This window comes from Cucumis melo, chromosome 4 (genome assembly GCF_025177605.1).
Source record: "Cucumis melo cultivar AY chromosome 4, USDA_Cmelo_AY_1.0, whole genome shotgun sequence".
NCBI lineage: Eukaryota > Viridiplantae > Streptophyta > Magnoliopsida > Cucurbitales > Cucurbitaceae > Cucumis > Cucumis melo.
This window is the reverse complement of record NC_066860.1, coordinates 21,140,852-21,158,888: the sequence shown is the minus strand read 5'-3', so window position 1 is coordinate 21,158,888 and position 18,037 is coordinate 21,140,852. Positions and strand designations below refer to the sequence as shown.

The 18,037-nt window shown below is 38.2% G+C and overlaps 2 protein-coding genes across 7 annotated transcripts; one reads left to right on the top strand and one right to left on the bottom strand.

Moving 5' to 3' along the window:
- Nucleotides 1-1,659: 1,659 nt before the first annotated feature.
- Nucleotides 1,660-3,109, bottom strand: LOC127149038 (uncharacterized). The gene is made up of 3 exons (XM_051083746.1): nt 2,883-3,109; nt 2,760-2,809; nt 1,660-1,852 (listed from the first exon to the last, which is right to left on the bottom strand). Exons 1-3 carry the CDS (start codon nt 2,977-2,979, stop codon nt 1,691-1,693), a joined length of 309 nt encoding a protein of 102 aa, XP_050939703.1. The 5' UTR covers nt 2,980-3,109; the 3' UTR covers nt 1,660-1,690.
- A 4,075-nt stretch (nt 3,110-7,184) lies between these two features.
- Nucleotides 7,185-17,301, top strand: LOC103499238 (formin-like protein 14). 6 transcript variants are annotated; one of them, XR_007820258.1, is made up of 19 exons: nt 7,185-7,345; nt 7,678-7,786; nt 7,895-8,598; nt 8,696-8,917; nt 9,072-10,825; nt 11,209-11,335; nt 11,521-11,592; nt 11,695-11,793; nt 13,017-13,058; nt 13,143-13,223; nt 13,302-13,352; nt 13,438-13,519; nt 13,788-13,882; nt 14,876-14,947; nt 15,053-15,169; nt 15,511-15,579; nt 15,662-15,728; nt 16,526-16,780; nt 16,906-17,301. XR_007820258.1 is itself a non-coding variant. In XM_051083745.1 (19 exons), the coding sequence occupies exons 2-18, from the start codon at nt 7,714-7,716 to the stop codon at nt 16,657-16,659; spliced, it is 3,861 nt and encodes a 1,286-aa protein (XP_050939702.1). In that variant the 5' UTR covers nt 7,185-7,345; nt 7,678-7,713; the 3' UTR covers nt 16,660-16,684; nt 16,906-17,301. The 6 variants fall into 6 exon arrangements, 2 of the variants coding, with proteins under 2 accessions (XP_050939702.1, XP_050939701.1); XR_007820255.1 differs by having other exon boundaries at nt 16,879-17,301; XM_051083745.1 differs by having other exon boundaries at nt 16,526-16,684.
- The last annotated feature ends 736 nt before the right edge of the window (nt 17,302-18,037 follow it).

Sequence of the window (18,037 nt, the reverse complement as noted above, 5' to 3'; positions counted from 1 at the left end):
TGGTGTAAGGGCTCAACCTCTAAGCGGGCATGCGACACAAATGCGGAAGAGATAAAAGAATGTGACGAACCCGAATCAAACAAAACTAAGGCGTAATGCCCCAACACTGGGAGCGTACCTGTCACTACTGTGCCCGCCTTCTCTGCCTCAGTCCTGTTGGTAGCAAAGACTCTACCCTGATGTGGAGCACCTGCTCCCTGATTCTGCGCGATCCCCGGGAGTCTCAACGGGCATCTATCAGCTGTATGACCCTCTTGCCTGCACTTAAAGCAGGTCCTGGTCCCGAATAAGCAACGGCCCAGATGGTGCTTCCCACAAGTGGTACACAACGGCTTCCCTCTGGCAGGCTCCCCTGCCTCAAAAGGTTTCTGCTGGAAGCTGCGAAACTCACCACCTGGTCTGAAATTCCGCTGTGGCACTGGAACAGGCTGATGCTCAGCCTTCCTCTTCTGTCCCGACGTCGAACCTCTACCAGCGGTCTTAGACGAGTTGGCCCTCTCCTGTAAACTGAGATCCACTGCCAGGCGCAGTGCATCGGCATGAGTAGCGGGTCTGAAAGCTCGGACCAAACCCTGAATGTCCAGTCGGAGGCCTCTAACAAACTTGTCAGCTCTGGCCGCCTCAGTCGCTATCATCTCGGGAGCGAAGCGGGATAACATGTCAAATTCCGCATCATACTGCTCCACTGTCATGTCACCCTGCTCTAGGTTCAGAAACTCCTGCCGCTTGGCATCTCTCAAACTGGCAGAGAAGAATTTCGCATAGAAACTCTCCTTGAACTGCTGCCACGTGATCTGACTCACATCACCACCTAGCATCCTCTCTGTAGTCTCCCACCAGGCAGTACCTCTATCAGTCAACATAAAAACAGCACACTGAACTTTCTGATCCTCAGGGCATTTCATGTAACGGAAAATGGTCTCCAAGGACGATAGCCACATCTGAGCTCTGGTGGGGTCCTCCAAAGACCCATCAAACGTCGTGGGATTATACTTCCTGAAATCCCTCAGGTGCTTAGCCTCTGCTGACAACTGATCCGGCACAAACTGGGGTGCAACTGGTACCGGAGCCGGGGCTGGAGCAGGAACTGGTGCTGGAGCTGGCGCTGGAGCTGGCGCCGGAGTTGGCGAGGCAGGCTTCTGCTGCTCCCGCATCTGCATAATCATATCTCTAAACCTCTGCTCCATGGCGGCTAGGTCCGCATGAGTAACTGGCGCAGCCGGGTCAGGGGCTTGGGCTACAGGCTGCACCTCAGGCTGAACGCGTCCTGCTCCCCTTCCTCGGCCTCCTCGGCCACCCCTTCGTGCACCTCTCCTTGGTGGCATTTTCCTAACAACCACCAACAATTTCCTTTAGTCACAATTGGTAATTGAATTTGCAGTTTAACTTAGGTAAGGTAATGCACGTAGAGTTATACATATACTTTCATGAGAGCGTACCTGACGAGCGGCAAGGATCGTTTCAGCCATAAGGACACAAAACACAGACTCACATTATAAGTCAGTCTACAGAACCTAAAACTTAGGCTCTGATACCAACTGTAACGACCCAACTTTTCCGGACTAAGCTGAGGTCACTACCAAATACCAACACTCGACCATTCAAAATAAAATTTAAAACGGACCAGATACGATTCATTAAAACATTATAAACCTTACAAAAGACAGTTTCGGGCCCTATTTTAAATAATTCAAAAAGTCACAAAATAAAATGTCAAGTCACCAGTCCAAAAATCACAATCAAAATATTCTGACAAAATACATAGCGGAAGCGAAAGAAAATCAGACGCGTCCATATGGCCTTCACGCATCCTTCCTGCCTCTCGTCGGTCTGCCCCTCGCTGTACCCCTACCTGAAAAGTTAAAGAAAGGAAAGGGTGAGTATAAACATACCCAGTAAGGGACCCACTACTGGGCCCGTTAGGGAGCAACAGTTAACTTCCTATTCGGGGGTACCCTACATAACAGTCTAGTGGTTCCGTAGAACGCACATATCAGTCTAGTGCTCCCGAAGGATGCACATATCAGTCTAGTGCTCCCGAAGGATGCACATATCAGTCTAGTGCTCCCGAAGGATGCACATATCAGTCTAGTGCCCCCGAAGGATGCACATATCAGTCTAGTGCTCCCGAAGGATGCACATATCAGTCTAGTGCTCCCGAAGGATGCACATATCAGTCTAGTGCTCCCGAAGGATGCACATATCAGTCTAGTGCTCCCGAAGGATGCACATATCAGTCTAGTGCTCCCGAAGGATGCACATATCCGTAAGGTACACTACCCCATAGATGAAGCTAACCGTTACCCCTCAGCCCTTACCAAACTGTCTACATCAGTCACATCTCAACGGCATTCATATTACAGTCCCGCCATAGGCTTTGTCAGTCAGATAGTATAGGTTTAAACATCTACAACCCTCAGTTGCTATATGTATTACCGATTCGTACACCAATAGGGAAACCCTAGGTCCCATCGACTAACCAACCAAAACCGGACTCACTGTCCTTTCCCGTCCAAACTCCATGAACCACATCCAGCCTAGTGTTTAATACATACTAAACCGTAACTTTAAGGTCCATCAACATATAATTTCAATCCACAAACAGCAGTCACAGAATATTTTCATCAGACACAATATAATATCAGTACTTAACAGTCAACACGCATACAGATATTCAGTACAGTCACTAACGTGTAATCCCCTGTGGATTACTACGGTTTTAGCCTGGACTCGGGGTCCAGTAGTAGGAAAACCCTTACCTGAAACTCGGTGATGCCCCTCGATTGAAAACTACGCTCAACAGATCCACCTAAACGAAACACGAAGGTTTTAGTGGGTGGCCCTAGTAGCAGTTGATTTAAAAAGGTCATCCGTTGACTTACCCAAGGAAAGGAAGCTATCTCCAACCAGGTCTGTCGCGGAACCCGAGAACTTAAGCGTCAACTCTGTACTACCTTCAAGGGAGAAAAGTAGGGCCATATCTTAATCCAACATTCAAACTCGAATCGGACGAGGTAACATTAGGGAATTCATCAAAACAATCCTTACCGAAGACTCACCGTGAACCGAAGTGGAGGAAAGAAGGCTTAGGTGGCTCGGCTCGGCTCGGCTCGGCTCGGCTCGGTTCGGCTCGCGGCTCGGCTCACTCGGCTCGCGGCTCGGCTCACTCGGCTCGCGGCTCGGCTCACTCGGCTCACGGCTCGGCTTGAAGCGGCTGGCGGCTCGGCTTGAAGCGGCTGGCGGCTCGGCTTGAAGCGGCTGGCGGCTCGGCTTGAAGCGGCTGGCGGCTCGGCTTGAAGCGGCTGGCGGCTCGGGCAAGGATGGCGGCTTGGCAGCGATTGCGGCTTGGCTTGGACAGCCGACTTGGAGCCGGGTCGGGTTGGACGAAGAAAATGGTAGCCGCGGTTTCGGTGATCCTTTCCTCCGGCGAACAACGGCGGCGGCGCTTCGCGGACGAAGCACGAGGAACGGAGCTGGCTGTTTCGTGGAGCGGCGATGAGCGGCGGCAGATCTGCCGTTGTGTGAGGCCGAGAAGGAAGTCGGAAATGGATGGGGAGCCGCGGCGGACGACGACCGGTGAACCTACACACGCCGACGGAGATGGAGACGATGGGTGATGGTGGCTGAGATGGAGAAGAACTCGAAGGAGAAGGAGAAAACGAAGGGAGAGATGGCTGGCGGTGACGGGCGAGGAAGGGAGAAGAAGAAGAAGGAAATGGATGGGCGGCGGCGGGAGAGAAAAGAAATTTCGAGGGGGGGGGGGTTAGGCGGCGCGCGAGGTAGGGTTTTTAAAAAAAAAATTTGTTATATATATATATATATAAATATAATTCTTAATAATTTATAATATTAATAATTTAAAACTTAAATAATGATATGTATTAAATATAAATAATAATGATATTAATAAAGTAATAATAATGATATATTAATAATATTAATATTAAATAATAAATAATTTATTTTATTATTTTATAAATAAAAAAATATTTCTGTAATATTAATTTATAATAATAATATATAATATTAATATTATAACAATTAAAATAAATATTAATAATAATAATATTTATAATATTAATATTATAACCAATAAAATAAACATTAATAATAATAATAAAATTAATATTATATTATTATTATATCGACTTGCATTTTACGTAAAACGAGAAAAATTTTACCTTAAATTTTCGGGGCGTTACATAAAATGATATCAAATCAAATGTAGATGCATTTACAGAACATTTATAATTGTAAGAAAGTGACCGAGTTATAGTGGTTACAAAGATACCATCTAAGAATGATATCCTAGTGCAACAAGTTGTCAATACTACACGCTTGAAGCGTGATAGGCAAATGTGAGTTCCAAAGAGAAAGATCCTTAAAGAAGAAATAGTCAATTAATGATCAGTTAAGAATATGGATATTCTAGAAGAAATCCTGAATATGAGTACTCATAAGAATCTTGAAGTAAAAAAAAATGGTAAAGAGATCTTGATAAAATTATATGTCATGACAAGAAATGGAACCATACTTAAATAACTTGACAACATTTTTGCATACAATGTTGCTCACGATATTATTTATGAAAATAAGTAATATGTACTTAGACATATTCAATGTTGCGACAACACAAAAAGGATTGGCTTATGTGAAAAGAAACAATCCAATCAAAATAAACTTATATGTTTCAAATCGTGAGAACTAGTTAGACATTTAGAGAATGTTGAACATGATGAATACAAGTAAAGTGTTTGTAAGAAAAACAAATAGAAAGTGGGACAAGTTCCACACAAAGAATTGGTATTGGTTATATGAGAGATACATATTCTCCTATGGTGGATACAATACCATGAGATATCTAACATATCTTAGTGTGTATGCAAAGCTTAACATACACCTTATGGATGTAGTCATTATACATTGGTATAAACTTATTAATAATTATATCCTTGAAGGATTAAAGGTTATGAAATCATACGATTCAGTAATAAGAGAGTTATAAAATATTTCAGATGAATATCATAATCTCTCATTACATTTTTGTTGATAAGAGGGTATAAACATAACCCCTATTTGTCCAATTTGATGATTTGAGTAGAAACTCCTGAAGAGATTTCAAAAACAATAGAATTTCTTTAAAAAGAATTTGAGATTATATGTTTTGTCTTAACTTGCAAATAAAGCATAAACAAATGAAATTGGACTAGTTATATCATTGAACTTTCCTAGGGTGATTCATTCACTTGGCCATGTGGAAAAAAAAGGTTTTATATAATTTCGTATCAGAAAGATAACGAAGAACTTGAGGTCGTGAAGAACCATAATTTTGAGAAATCAGTGCACTTGTATCTTTACTAGTTTATCAACTATCTGTTATAATATTTTTAGTAATTTTGTTACATAAAAATAATATTTCTCCAAAAAATATTGAAATAGAATTATGTTTAATTTAAGAATTATTAGCTTACAATAATTTATTCTAATAGATCTAATTGTGATCTAATTGATTATGAAGATACATGTTATTTATCTAACCTATGCGAGCTAGATCTTACACGAGTTACTCAATACATATAAAAGAATTTTTTCTATATTATGGGAGCTTATGAAGCAGATCAGAACAACTACTTTAAATCATGCAGCGATATTGGTGATGTATGTACAAAACTAGCCAATAGTGTTCTTATGTGAAGACAAAGCATCAACTGATGACATAAATATTCAACAAAATTCTTCAAAAGACAACATGACAGACTTATTTACAAAGGCAATTACCAACTCCGTCATTTGAAAAGCTTAAGCACAACATTGAAATGTGACAACTCGGAGAATTCAAGTGATATACTCATGAGGGGGAGTAAAAATACTGCATTCTTTTCTTGACTATGGTTTTTCCAATTGGGTCATCCTAGCAATGTTTTTAATGAGGCAATTATTAAAGTATATAAAATGATGTACTCTTTTCCTTCACTAGGATTTTTTCCCACTGGGTTTTTTCCTAGTAAGATTTTAACGAGGCATTTATTTTATATAATATGGACATCTAAAGGGAGAGTATTATGAATATTCAATATTAATGTCAAATATTATCAGATGTCCATAACCTCCTTAGGTTACAAATTCATCCAATAACCTCCCCATCAATATTCATAACTTTCTTGTCCCCTATTTATGTTTGATTTTGTAACCATTATTCTCACAACCCTATAAATAGAGGTTGTAGAGATCATTTGTATACACACCAACATTGAGTTCAATTGTCTTATCTTCTCCCTCTCTTCTCTATTCTTCTTTTGTGTTCTTATTTAGTTTTTGGTTCTTTATTTCATAACAAATAGCTAATTGTTAAAATTATAAGTGTGTTTTTGTCTAATTTGTACATGAAGAGACCTCCTTCCCTCTTTTATTGTCCGCCAACAATAATAAGAAATTTTCCATTTTATTTGAAATAGATTTCCACGAGGTTTTAGTTTTGGTTTTTGAAAGTAAATTAAGTAAATGGACATTTCTACTTTATAGCTTGAAAGAAAAAACTCAATAATCTCAAAATATGTAGTCTTTTTCTATTGCAACTAAAAAACATTAAATTTAATTCATTAAAATCCATCTAAAGACAATGTAACAACGAAACTCAATCCTCATATTTACCAAAAAATAATTCTAAAGTGACCTTAAATGGAACTCATCTTTTTCGCTTTAGTCATATTAACAAGAAATTAATGAAAACAAATGATTGTACATATGTGTTATAGTCTCACATTGTTAAAAATAACTAAATGATTGTTAATATGACCCAAAATGTTTCCTTTTTATTTATTTATTCTCCGAGATGATTATTGATTATGTCAATTTCTTTTATTTCCGCTCTTTGTTCTATGCTCTTGATCAGCATAATAACATTGACATTGAGTGAGAAGAAAGAGCAGTAACATTTAATCTATCACTGAGAAAAGAACAAAAGTGAGGGTGGGAGCAAAACCACAACCCAAGTAAATAAGGATCTATTTTAACAATTTTGATACAAAATAATCAAAAGATTAAAAAAGAACACAAAATATTAAAAAGAAAAATTATAAAATGGGTTATCCGTATAAAAAAACCCAAAAAAAAAAAAAATGAAAATGAAAAAAGGAATTAGTTGGATAAAGAAGAGAGAGAAATTGAGAGGAAGAAAATTGGGAACGATAAATTTGAAGTTAGAGAGTACACAACAACGAAGTTGAAGTTTGGGGCTGTGGCGGCGTGGGGTCCTCTCTCTCTACTTTCAAATTCTCAAAATTTTCCCATTTCTCCCTCTCCCGTCTCTCCATTTCTCCATCCATCGCTTCATCTTCCCCCTCAGGTTTCACTCTTTTTCTCTCTAATTTCCTCCTTTTTCTTTGATTTTCATTCCCCCCCCCCCCAATTTCTCTTCCCATTCACTCCTATATCCCCTCATAAACTCAATATTCAACTTATATTTCGCTTCTCTTTGCAATGCTGTCTGATTTCTAACTTTTTTTTTTCTAAAAAAAAATCTGAATGGAATTGCATGTAATCTGGCTCCACCCAGTTCGCAATTTGTATTTTGGATTAGATTTGTAGACTTCTTTTTCTTTCTTTTTTGGAGAAGATTGAAAATTCGTTTGGAATTGAGAAACTTTTAATTCCGGTTTCAGTTTTTCTTTCTTGCAGCCATTATCTACTCACATGTAAAATCATTTCATCAGAATGTCCCTCCTTAGTAGATTCTTTTACCGAAGACCTCCAGATGGGTTGCTGGAATTTGTTGAACGAGTCTATAGTAAGTGAAATTGGCGACTTTATTTATTTATTCGTTGTGATATAGGTCATTGTGAACTTGCGTCAATAGTTCCTCATTCGGGTGTGTTGAATTTATGAAATTGTGCAGTTTTTGATTCGTGTTTTTCGACTGAAGCTTTGCCTGATGGTATGTACCAAATATATCTGCATGAAATCATTAATGAATTACATGAAGAATTCCCGGACTCTTCCTTCCTTGCGTTTAATTTTCGTGAAGGGGAGAAAAGGAGCCAATTTGCAGAAATGTTGTGTGCGTATGACGTCACTGTCATGGATTATCCTCGACAATACGAAGGTTGTCCTCTTCTTCCACTGTCGTTGATTCAGCACTTCCTCCGTGTTTGTGAAAGTTGGCTTCTGCTTGGTAACCAACAAAATGTTATTCTTCTTCACTGTGAGAGAGGAGGTTGGCCTCTTTTGGCATTCCTTTTGGCTAGCTTTTTGATTTTTAGAAAAATGCACAGTGGTGAGAGGAAAACTCTTGAAATTGTACATCGAGAAGCTCCGAAAGGGTTTTTGCAGCTCTTGTCCCCACTAAATCCATTTCCATCTCAGCTCCGCTACTTGCAATATGTAGCAAGGAGAAATATAGTCTCCGAGTGGCCACCACCTGAGCGAGCACTCTCTTTAGATTGTGTAATTCTTCGTGGCGTTCCAGGTTTTGATGCTCAGAATGGCTGCAGACCAGTCATTCGTATTTTTGGGAGGAATCTTTTTAGTAAGGGTGGGCTTTCCACGCAGATGCTTTTCTCCATGCCCAAGAAGAACAAGGCCCTCCGTCACTACCATCAGGTTAAAATTTGAAATACTGATTTTCTACTTTAATTTTGTAGAGACCTCATATACTTTTTATATGCTAACCATGAAAAGATGGACGTTTTCGCTGCAGGCAGACTGTGATGTGATTAAAATAGACGTGCAGTGTTTGGTTCAAGGAGATGTAGTGTTGGAGTGTTCACATTTGGAATCGGAACCAGAAAGAGAAGTTATGATGTTTCGTATTATGTTCAATACAGCATTTATTAGATCAAACATACTGATGCTAACCTCTGAAAATTTGGATATCCTTTGGGATTCAAAGGACCGTTATCCAAAAGGCTTTCGAGCTGAGGTGTGTACATTGACAGTCATTTGTAGAATCTCAATTTGAAGCTCATGGATTTTACTATTTATAACCATGAGAAATAAGCGTCCCACTCTGAGTTAATAATTTATTTTTTCTCTCTATCTGTTTCTGTCCGTCTAATTAATTACCTCTAAATTAGGTTTTGTTTGGGGAGATGGAAAACATCTCCCCTCCGAGGGCTCCAACCTCCATTTTGAATGGTGAAGAGAAAGGTGGATTGCCAATTGAAGCTTTTTCCAGGGTTCAAGAACTTTTTAGTGGTGTCGAGTGGATTGATAACAACGATGATGCTGCCTTGTGGCTACTTAAGAATCTTTCTGCCTTGAGTGATGTGAAAGAATTGTCAAGATTGCAAAATAAAACAAGTTCATACTCCTCACCAGTAGATTCTGAAGAGGAAAATAATACTTCTAGCACTGCCGATAGTTCAGATGAAGTGTTTGATATTATTACAAAGCCTTTTGTGGATCCAACTTCTACCAACTTTACAATTCCGGCCACGGTACATTCTTCTGAATTATTGTCTGAGAAGATTGTTGTCAATGAAGTGAATATTTCATCAGAGTCTCCTCAATCTTCTGATGAATTTCAAGACAAGATATTTTCAAATAAAGAACCTTTACCGACTTCATCACCTCTGTTGCCTCCATCTAATCTACTATCTACCGATGCTAGTGAGAAACTTGACTCAAATAAAATGACACCCACTGTTAAAGTGATTCCTCCACCACCACCACCACCACCACCGCTGCCACCTTTTTCTCTATCACATGATAAGCCTCAAGTAGAAACTTCCTCTAGTTTGGATTCGACCACTGTAACAATGCATGTGAGACCCCCTCCACCTCCTCCATCTCCACCGCAGTATCCTACTATTAACAATCCTGTTACAACCTCGACTCATTCACTTTCATTCGTTCCTAAATCTTCTGGTGCACCCCCACCCCCACCCCCACCTCCTCCTTTTGTTCCAAAATCTTCTAGTGCTCCTTCACCTCCTCCTCCACCCCCAATTGCAAAATCTTCTGGTGTTCCCCCGCCTCCGCCCCCTCCCCCTCCCCCTCCAGTAGTTTTGAAATCTTCTAGTGCTCCTCCACCTCCGCCTCCACCCCCACCTATAGTTCCAAAAGCTTCTAGTGTTCCTCCGCCCCCGCCTCCGCCCCCGCCTCCGCCCCTGCCTCCGCCTTCAGTTTCAAAATCTTCTAGTGCTCCTCCACCTCCACCTCCTCCTCCGCCTCTAAAATCTTCTAGTGCTCCTCCACCACCTCCTCCTCCGCCTCTAAAATCTTCTAGTGCTCCTCCACCTCCACCTCCTCCTCCGCCTCTAAAATCTTCTAGTGCTCCTCCACCTCCGCCTCCACCTCCATTTCCAAAACTTTCTGGTGCTCCTCCACCTCCGCCTCCACCTCCTTTTCCAAAACTTTCTAGTGCTCCTCCACCTCCGCCTCCACCTCCATTTCCAAAACTTTCTGGTGCTTCTCCACCTCCACCTCCTCCACAATCAAATCGTGGTGCACCAGTTCCACCTCCTCCACCACCGAAACCTCCCAGTGTTGAGCTGCCTAGTCATGGTGCTAAATCAACTAGACCTCCTCCACCTCCTCCACCAGCAAAGCCCTTCAATGCCAATTCTCTGACAAGTCAAGGTGCTACACCAATGCCACCACCTCCCCCCGGACCAAGAGGATCAAATGTACCACCACCGCCGCCACCTTCTGCTGGAAGAGGCAAAGCTGCCCTAGGATCAACAACTCAAGGAAGAGGCCGAGTTGCCACAACAGTTGTAAATGCTCCAAAAAAAACCACCTTAAAACCATTACACTGGGTGAAAGTTACTCGAGCAATGCAAGGGAGTTTATGGGCTGACTCACAAAAGCAGGAAAATCAATCGAGGTGCACTGTGCATTATTTTTTTTTTCTTCTGATTGGATGATTCATGTTCATTTCTTAGATTGTAGAGCCTATACTTTAGCCAATAGCCAGTTTACTTATTAATAAAACTCTCGTAGTTTGAGGTAAAACTCTCTTAATTTGATCCTCGCAAGCTATAAAAAAAAGGTTTGTATATAAGGTTTGATCCATGAATTTCCTAAAAAGAAAAGTCTTGTTGTGCAGTTTCGTTTTGGAACTTATTCTGGATTCTCTGTTTTGCATTTTCTGGTTGCCTTTGTTCCACATTTTCTATATTCACTCATATCATCTTGGCTGGTTCATTATTCTTGAGTTGTATTGCCTGAAGTTTCCTATATTTCTCATTCCAAATGATGGTCTTATAGGGCCCCAGAAATTGACATCTCCGAACTTGAAAGTCTATTCTCAGCAGCTTCTGCTTCTGATGGAAGTGGCAGTAAAGGTGGAGGACGACGTGGTTCCAACATCAATAAACCTGAAAAAGTGCAACTGGTTAGTCATCTTTCGTTCCTTTGTATTCTTCCTTAGCCATTCCTTCTATGTTTCATATTTTCTTCTCATGATTTTGATTAATGGACTCCAGGGTGGGGAGGTTGGCAGGGAGCATTTGATTGTTTTCCTTCTTTTATTTGGTTTATTGGTCAAATTTGTGATCTTGTTCTCTTTCATTTTGTCAGATTGACCTGCGGAGAGCATATAACTGTGAGATAATGCTCTCAAAAATAAAGATTCCCTTACCGGACATGATAGTAAGTTTATATGTGTGCGTGTTTGTGCGTGTTAGAAGGATATTGTTTTTTTCCTCTCTAAGGCTACAATCTCACTGTACTAATCAAGTTTACTTTTTGTAGAATTCAGTTCTTGCATTGGATTCTACTGCTCTCGATATTGACCAGGTTGAGAATCTCATCAAGTTTTGTCCTACTAGGGAAGAGATGGAAACGTTGAAGGTACTTTACTTGCCTCCTCTTTCACTGTACATATAGTTACATATTGTCGTTAACTCATTCCAGAACTTTGGGGACACTATCAATGTTGAATATAGTGAACCTTAGCTGTTATAATGTAAGAAATAAAATTTTGTTGATTAGTTATCTAGTAATAGTTCATTAAACATGTGAAGGTTGGTTTTTTTCCAAACCAATTCCCTTTTCCCCATGTTAGGTTTTGCACTCCCAACTAGTCATGATTTTATGGTCTCTACTGATAATTAGTGGGACGTGGTTTAGAATTTTTATTAAAACAAAGGATCCTTACATTTAGTGGCTAGCGTAAAGGAGCAACCATTTTTGTGTTAGACCACCGATAATTTTACAATACAGTAGAAAAGGGAAGAGGGGAGTAGTACTTGTTAAGGAGGGACCACAGTGAGAGAAGTCGGTGAGTATAAATAGAAAAATAAATGAGAGGGAAAGTTAATTAGAATTTGGAGTAGAAATTCTGTTTCATCTTTGAGAGAGAAGATAACAGAATAGTGGGAGATTTTCTGTGTTTCTCGAATTGATATTTCTAATTCAATCTTTCCTTTTGATTGTAATTCAATTTTCATTATTGGAATAAAAGTGAATTGTTCTTTCTGTTCAATATTTTGCTTTCCCTTTTATGATCTCAGGACCTTAGGCCCATTATTAGGGAGGTTTTGCCTGTTGTATGTTTAGGAAATTTTCTTCTTATTTAATGTAAGTAACGTAATGCATATACAAAGCAGTGTATCTTCATTTTTTTCCCCTTCAAGGAGGATGATTTTCTCCCCATATTCTTTTTAACCTTATACCAGAGAGCAGTTTATCATTATTGTTTTAGGTATCATGCTTCATGCAATTCTACTTATTGTTCTTGAGATGTGTTTGGTTTTGGTATTTTACAATATTCGGCATCCCAAAGCTCGTTAGATTTTAAATCACGAAAACAGAACGTTGGGGTTTACTGAGTGTAATTTGAGTCGTGCAAAATAAGTAAAATTGTTGCATCATCTCTGATTTCTGGACGACATTGGTATTAAGTAAAGAGATGTGGTAGTCTGATTTGATATTTTGGCTTCTTTTATATATTGAGTAAACATGTTAAGAGTTTGCTGAATTAGATGTCTAGTTCGCTTCAATAGATCATCAAAATCGGTGCAATTTTAATTCTTTCGTTTTTTTTTTGCAAATGGTTTATGCACATATTACAGGGTTATACAGGTGACAGAGAAATGCTTGGAAAGTGTGAGCTGGTACTTCAATTGCTTCTTATCTCCTTACTAGGTATAAAGCCTCAATGACATTCCTGAAGCACATGCTACTTCTTTCATTTTCAGTTTTTTCTCGAGCTATTGAAGGTCCCACGAATAGAGCCCAAGTTACGAGTATTTGCTTTCAAAATCACCTTTTCTAGTCAGGTATAATATCAAAATGTTACACGTGATTTTTTATGCTATTTACTTGTAGTAAACGGTTATAGCTCTTATTTTGGTCAGGTGAATGATTTAAGATATCATTTGAGCACAATAAATGATGCTACAAGAGAGGTACTCTTTCACTTATTAATGTTTTCGAAGTGACCATATCAATTATTTCCAGAGTCCATTTTTATGTTGTAATTTTAAGCCACAGGTCAAAGAATCTGCAAAATTGCGTCAGATAATGCAAACTATTCTTACACTGGGAAATGCGTTAAACCAGGGTACTGCACGAGGTAGAGTTCCCACCCTTGTTGCCATCTTAATCTATATAGTTTTGTTAAAATATGTTCTTGAAGTTGTGATAGACGAGCTAGGAAGGCTAACACAATTATCTGTCTTCAAAGACTCTTTGAATTCTTTCTAACTGGAGTAATCACTTAAAAGTTTCTCCAATTCTCCAATTAACTAATTGTGTAAGCTGTTTAGTCCGAACTTGACAGCATGTGTTCATTTGTTTTTAATTATTTAATTAATTGTTTCTTTTTTGTACTTACACTGCAGGCTCCGCTATAGGTTTTAAGTTAGACAGCCTCCTTAAATTGTCTGACACTCGGGCAAGAAACAACAAAATGACTTTGATGCATTATCTATGTAAGGTAGGAATCGAGATAGACTTTCTCTGTACTTGCACTATGATATATGTATCATCTGTTTTACCAAAATATGGTTCTATAACGAATGATTTCAAATGAGTATGTTTTACTTATTTGGTAGATAATGGGGTTGTGTCTGCAACTGTATGTAGTGTGTCCACGTCCACATCTTAGCTGAATCATTGTTACAGTTCTTTTATTTTTTGGGAGGGGACTGTCTTCAAATTTCTTTCACGCTTCTGGGGTATTTTTAGTCTTGAAGTCAATACTAATATTTGAAGATCTACCTTTTCACGTGTGGAAAATAATTCATTCCTGAGATCAGCATCAACAAATACTGCTATTATTTTTTTCCGTATACTTTTCTTGTATCCGTTATTAATCTATTCATTTTCTCGATTATATTATCCTCATTCATGCCACAGATATTTTTTTTTCCACAAAATGGATATATGATATGCTTTTAGTGATTCAGAGGTATGTTAGGATCAGCTTTGACCCGTTACAATTTTTGTTCAAGTTCAACTCCTTGATGCATTTAACGTGTTTCTGATGAAACTTTCAAAGAAAAGGTTGAAATTAAGTGATATAGAATTTTTACATTTTATTTCTATAATTAAACATTCGTCTCAACTCTTGTGTAAATAATTGTGTAAAAATTAACTAGCTATGAAAGAACGACACTTTAGATTACGTGTCTGAGAAAGTGATAGGAGGTCAATAACCAAATAACACTGAAGTGTATTGAATTAGGACAGTGTTAGTCGCTAGAGAGGTTATGGTTTAGATAGTTCGAGGAATTAGGACCTACAAATCTCTTCTTGACCTGGCTGAATTTAGAGGCCTCACAAAAGATCCACCTCACGTCATTGGCCCCTCTATATATATTGATTATTTTGACAATCTTGCAGTTTTTAATTTCGTTGATTTGAACTTTTTGTATTTAGATTTTATCAGTTCGGCTAACAATCCTCCCCTCCCCCTACCAAAAAAAAGCTCATTGCAGAGAAAATGCCAGAGTTACTTGATTTTGACAAGGACCTTGTTCATCTAGAAGCTGCCTCTAAGGTATGTTATTGTGCTGCAATCTAGTTTGAAATATAGATAATCTATTGATTAGATGTCCATTCCTTTGATCCTTTTATGTGATGCAATTGAATTTTGTAAAACTAGATTCAATTGAAAGCATTGGCTGAGGAAATGCAAGCAGTAAGTAAAGGTCTTGAAAAAGTGGAGCAAGAGCTAACTGCCTCAGAAAACGATGGTGCGATCTCTGTTGGTTTCCAAAAGGTGTGATATCTTATGTTCATTTATCATCTGGTGCTTTGCTAGGAATCTGGTTACTCTCTCTCAACACATATTTGTGAGTTTAATACTCTTGAAGGTTGAAATCATTTACTGCTCAGATTTGTAATTTTGTTCTCATGAAATAATAGTAAGCATTCTAAATAGTTGAAATGATCTGGTGAATTATAAGACAGCATCACACAGTTCGACATATTAAAGTCAATGCTAGTTCTCTAATGCACGCCTCCTTATGATTATTATACAACACTTTCTACAAATATCCTTACCGTGTATCGAGTGTCCAAGTGTCATTATTCTAATGAGTAATGTTTTTGATATTTCAGGTGCTGAAGAATTTTCTTGATACGGCTGAAGCTGAAGTAAGGGCACTTATCTCCTTATATTCTGAAGTGGTGAGTTCTTCCTTTTCAGTAAAAATCTCATTCCAGAAAGTGTTCTGCTTCCCCCCTCTAAAGCTGGCATATTGTTATACAGGGGAGAAATGCGGATTCTCTATCACAGTACTTTGGCGAGGATCCAGCTCGGTGCCCTTTTGAGCAAGGTCTTCTGAATTTTATATTTCAGATGCATAGTCGTTTAATCAGGGGTAAAATTGGTTTAGTTGAGCTTGCTTGTGGTAAAAATCAACACCTAGTCTACTACATCAGTTGGGATAAAAGTGAAAACCAGCGGAAACCAAAACTAATTGCCACTTAAAAATCATCAATTACCCCATTTGACCATCCAACCAAAACTAGCCTCCTCGTAATTACTGCCATGCAACCTTAACCACAAGAGAACAACCCAAGTTTAATCAGCAAAAATGTATACACAACTTGAGTTTGTTTCTGTACGTTGGGTCAGGTCTAAACACAAAATTTCTACTTAAGTCCGCTCTTCCTGGAAAAGCAAAGCTACGGTAGATAGTATCCCTTCGAAACAGATGCATGGCTAGTTGGGCACAGAGCTCTCTGTTTCAATTTTTTCCAGTCTTATTTTGACAGTTGCTAAAGTGCTCTAGCAATTGTTCGAACATTAAATTAGAGTGCTTATTTTTTTTTGTGGAAATCACGATTGACTCATTTATCTTAGAATAGTCTGTATAGTTCGTTATGTATTCAAATGCCCCACCCCCATTTTGTAGTCAAAAAGAAAAGAAAAAAGAGTTTTATAGACAATTAGTTTCTATTCTCCTTCACGTGCATTAAGTAAGTAGAGGTGACATGAATTGTGACCTCTTGAACATGGGAAAGCAGCTTTAATAATTCATGGATTGAGATTTTGTTTTAATGTTTCCTACATCGTGGAAAATTTGCGTTGAAAATATGCCTAATGAATTTGTTGGCTTTTTCTTGGCAGTGACTCAAATTTTGATAGTCTTCGTTAAGATGTTCAAGAAGTCACGAGAAGAAAATGAAAGGCAGGCTGATGCTGAAAAGAAAAAAATAGAAAAGGAAGCCATGAAAGAAAGAAGTTCAGTTAAAGCGAAGTGAGACCGTATTATGTTTTTAGTAAAAGGTATTGCCAGATTAACCTCATTGATTTGGTTCGGTCGAACACCTGAAGAGGTGTGAATGTGAATATCTGATTTAAGGTTCATGAACTTCCATCAAGGTAAGGCTTTGAGTGTCTTAAGAAAATGGCATAGTAATGGAAACCATCTCAAGATTTGGTATGCAAACTTAAATTTTTCCGTTTTATGCTTCTAACAGCTGAACATGAGGCAATTTTGTTCCCAGGTTGGCTCTTTCGCCTCCCTGCACTGCCAGTTTCATCATCAATATTGTGCCTTGTAAATACACTGCGATGCATTTACAGAATCGGGAGTGGTTACCATTGGACAATAACAGAGGTTCGAGTTCTTTTGATCTCAACTTGACAGTCATTATGGTAACAAAACTTCTGACATAGCAACATCTATAGATATTATATCAATGTTTAGATCGTTAGAAACGTAAAGTAGGGCTATGACCATTGTACAGGTAGATATCATTTTCTAGAATCCATACTTTTGTTATTGGATCCTATTTTGATATTTTCAATTAATTTACTCATTGTGGCTTTTGCTGCATATTTATTGTAAAGAAATGATTAGAATTCCTAGTTAATACTATTATGCACCATTAGTTCCTTTACATACATAGTTAAACATCTTGAAGACTAGTGCTCTGTTCCTCTTTGAACAACAGTGAATTGATCTTTCAAAGTTGTCGAAAACTTCTTTTGAGACCCATTCAATTCAATATTTGCTGGCTACATTTGACTTGATATCCTATGTTGTTGGTAATATAAAATCTTTGTTTAGAGATGGATATCTTATGTTTTAGTGGTAATTGACATGGCCTTCAAATGGGTATGTTCGAGAATATTTTGCTGCAATTTTAAAATTTATTTTTAGACTACTTGTTTTCTGTTTCAGGAATTGTTTGGATTCCCTTTTTCTTTTTTTTATCATTTTATTTGTTATTTTGTTTTCCCTTCTCTCTCTCTTTAGGCATGTGAAGAATCGTTTGGATTCTTTTTTCTTTTTTAGTATTTCCTGTTCTTATCTCTCGACATATGAACTAAATATACAACCTATTCGGAAAAATGTCGTGACATCAACTAAAGTAATTGCTTCAATTTTTAATTATAAATTATATTTTTCTTAGATTTATTATTGAGACAATTTTTAAGATAAAATTATTTTACGAAAACAGAGTAAAATCCACTTTCGCTATCCATAACAATTCCTCCTTATTAAACCCTACCATATTGATTATTTTAAAGAAATTAAAATTACTCCCTATTAATATTCAATAATCAATTTTGTAAATATGTACACACACATATATGAATCATTATTTTAATGTACCTATTTTAGTTATTGAA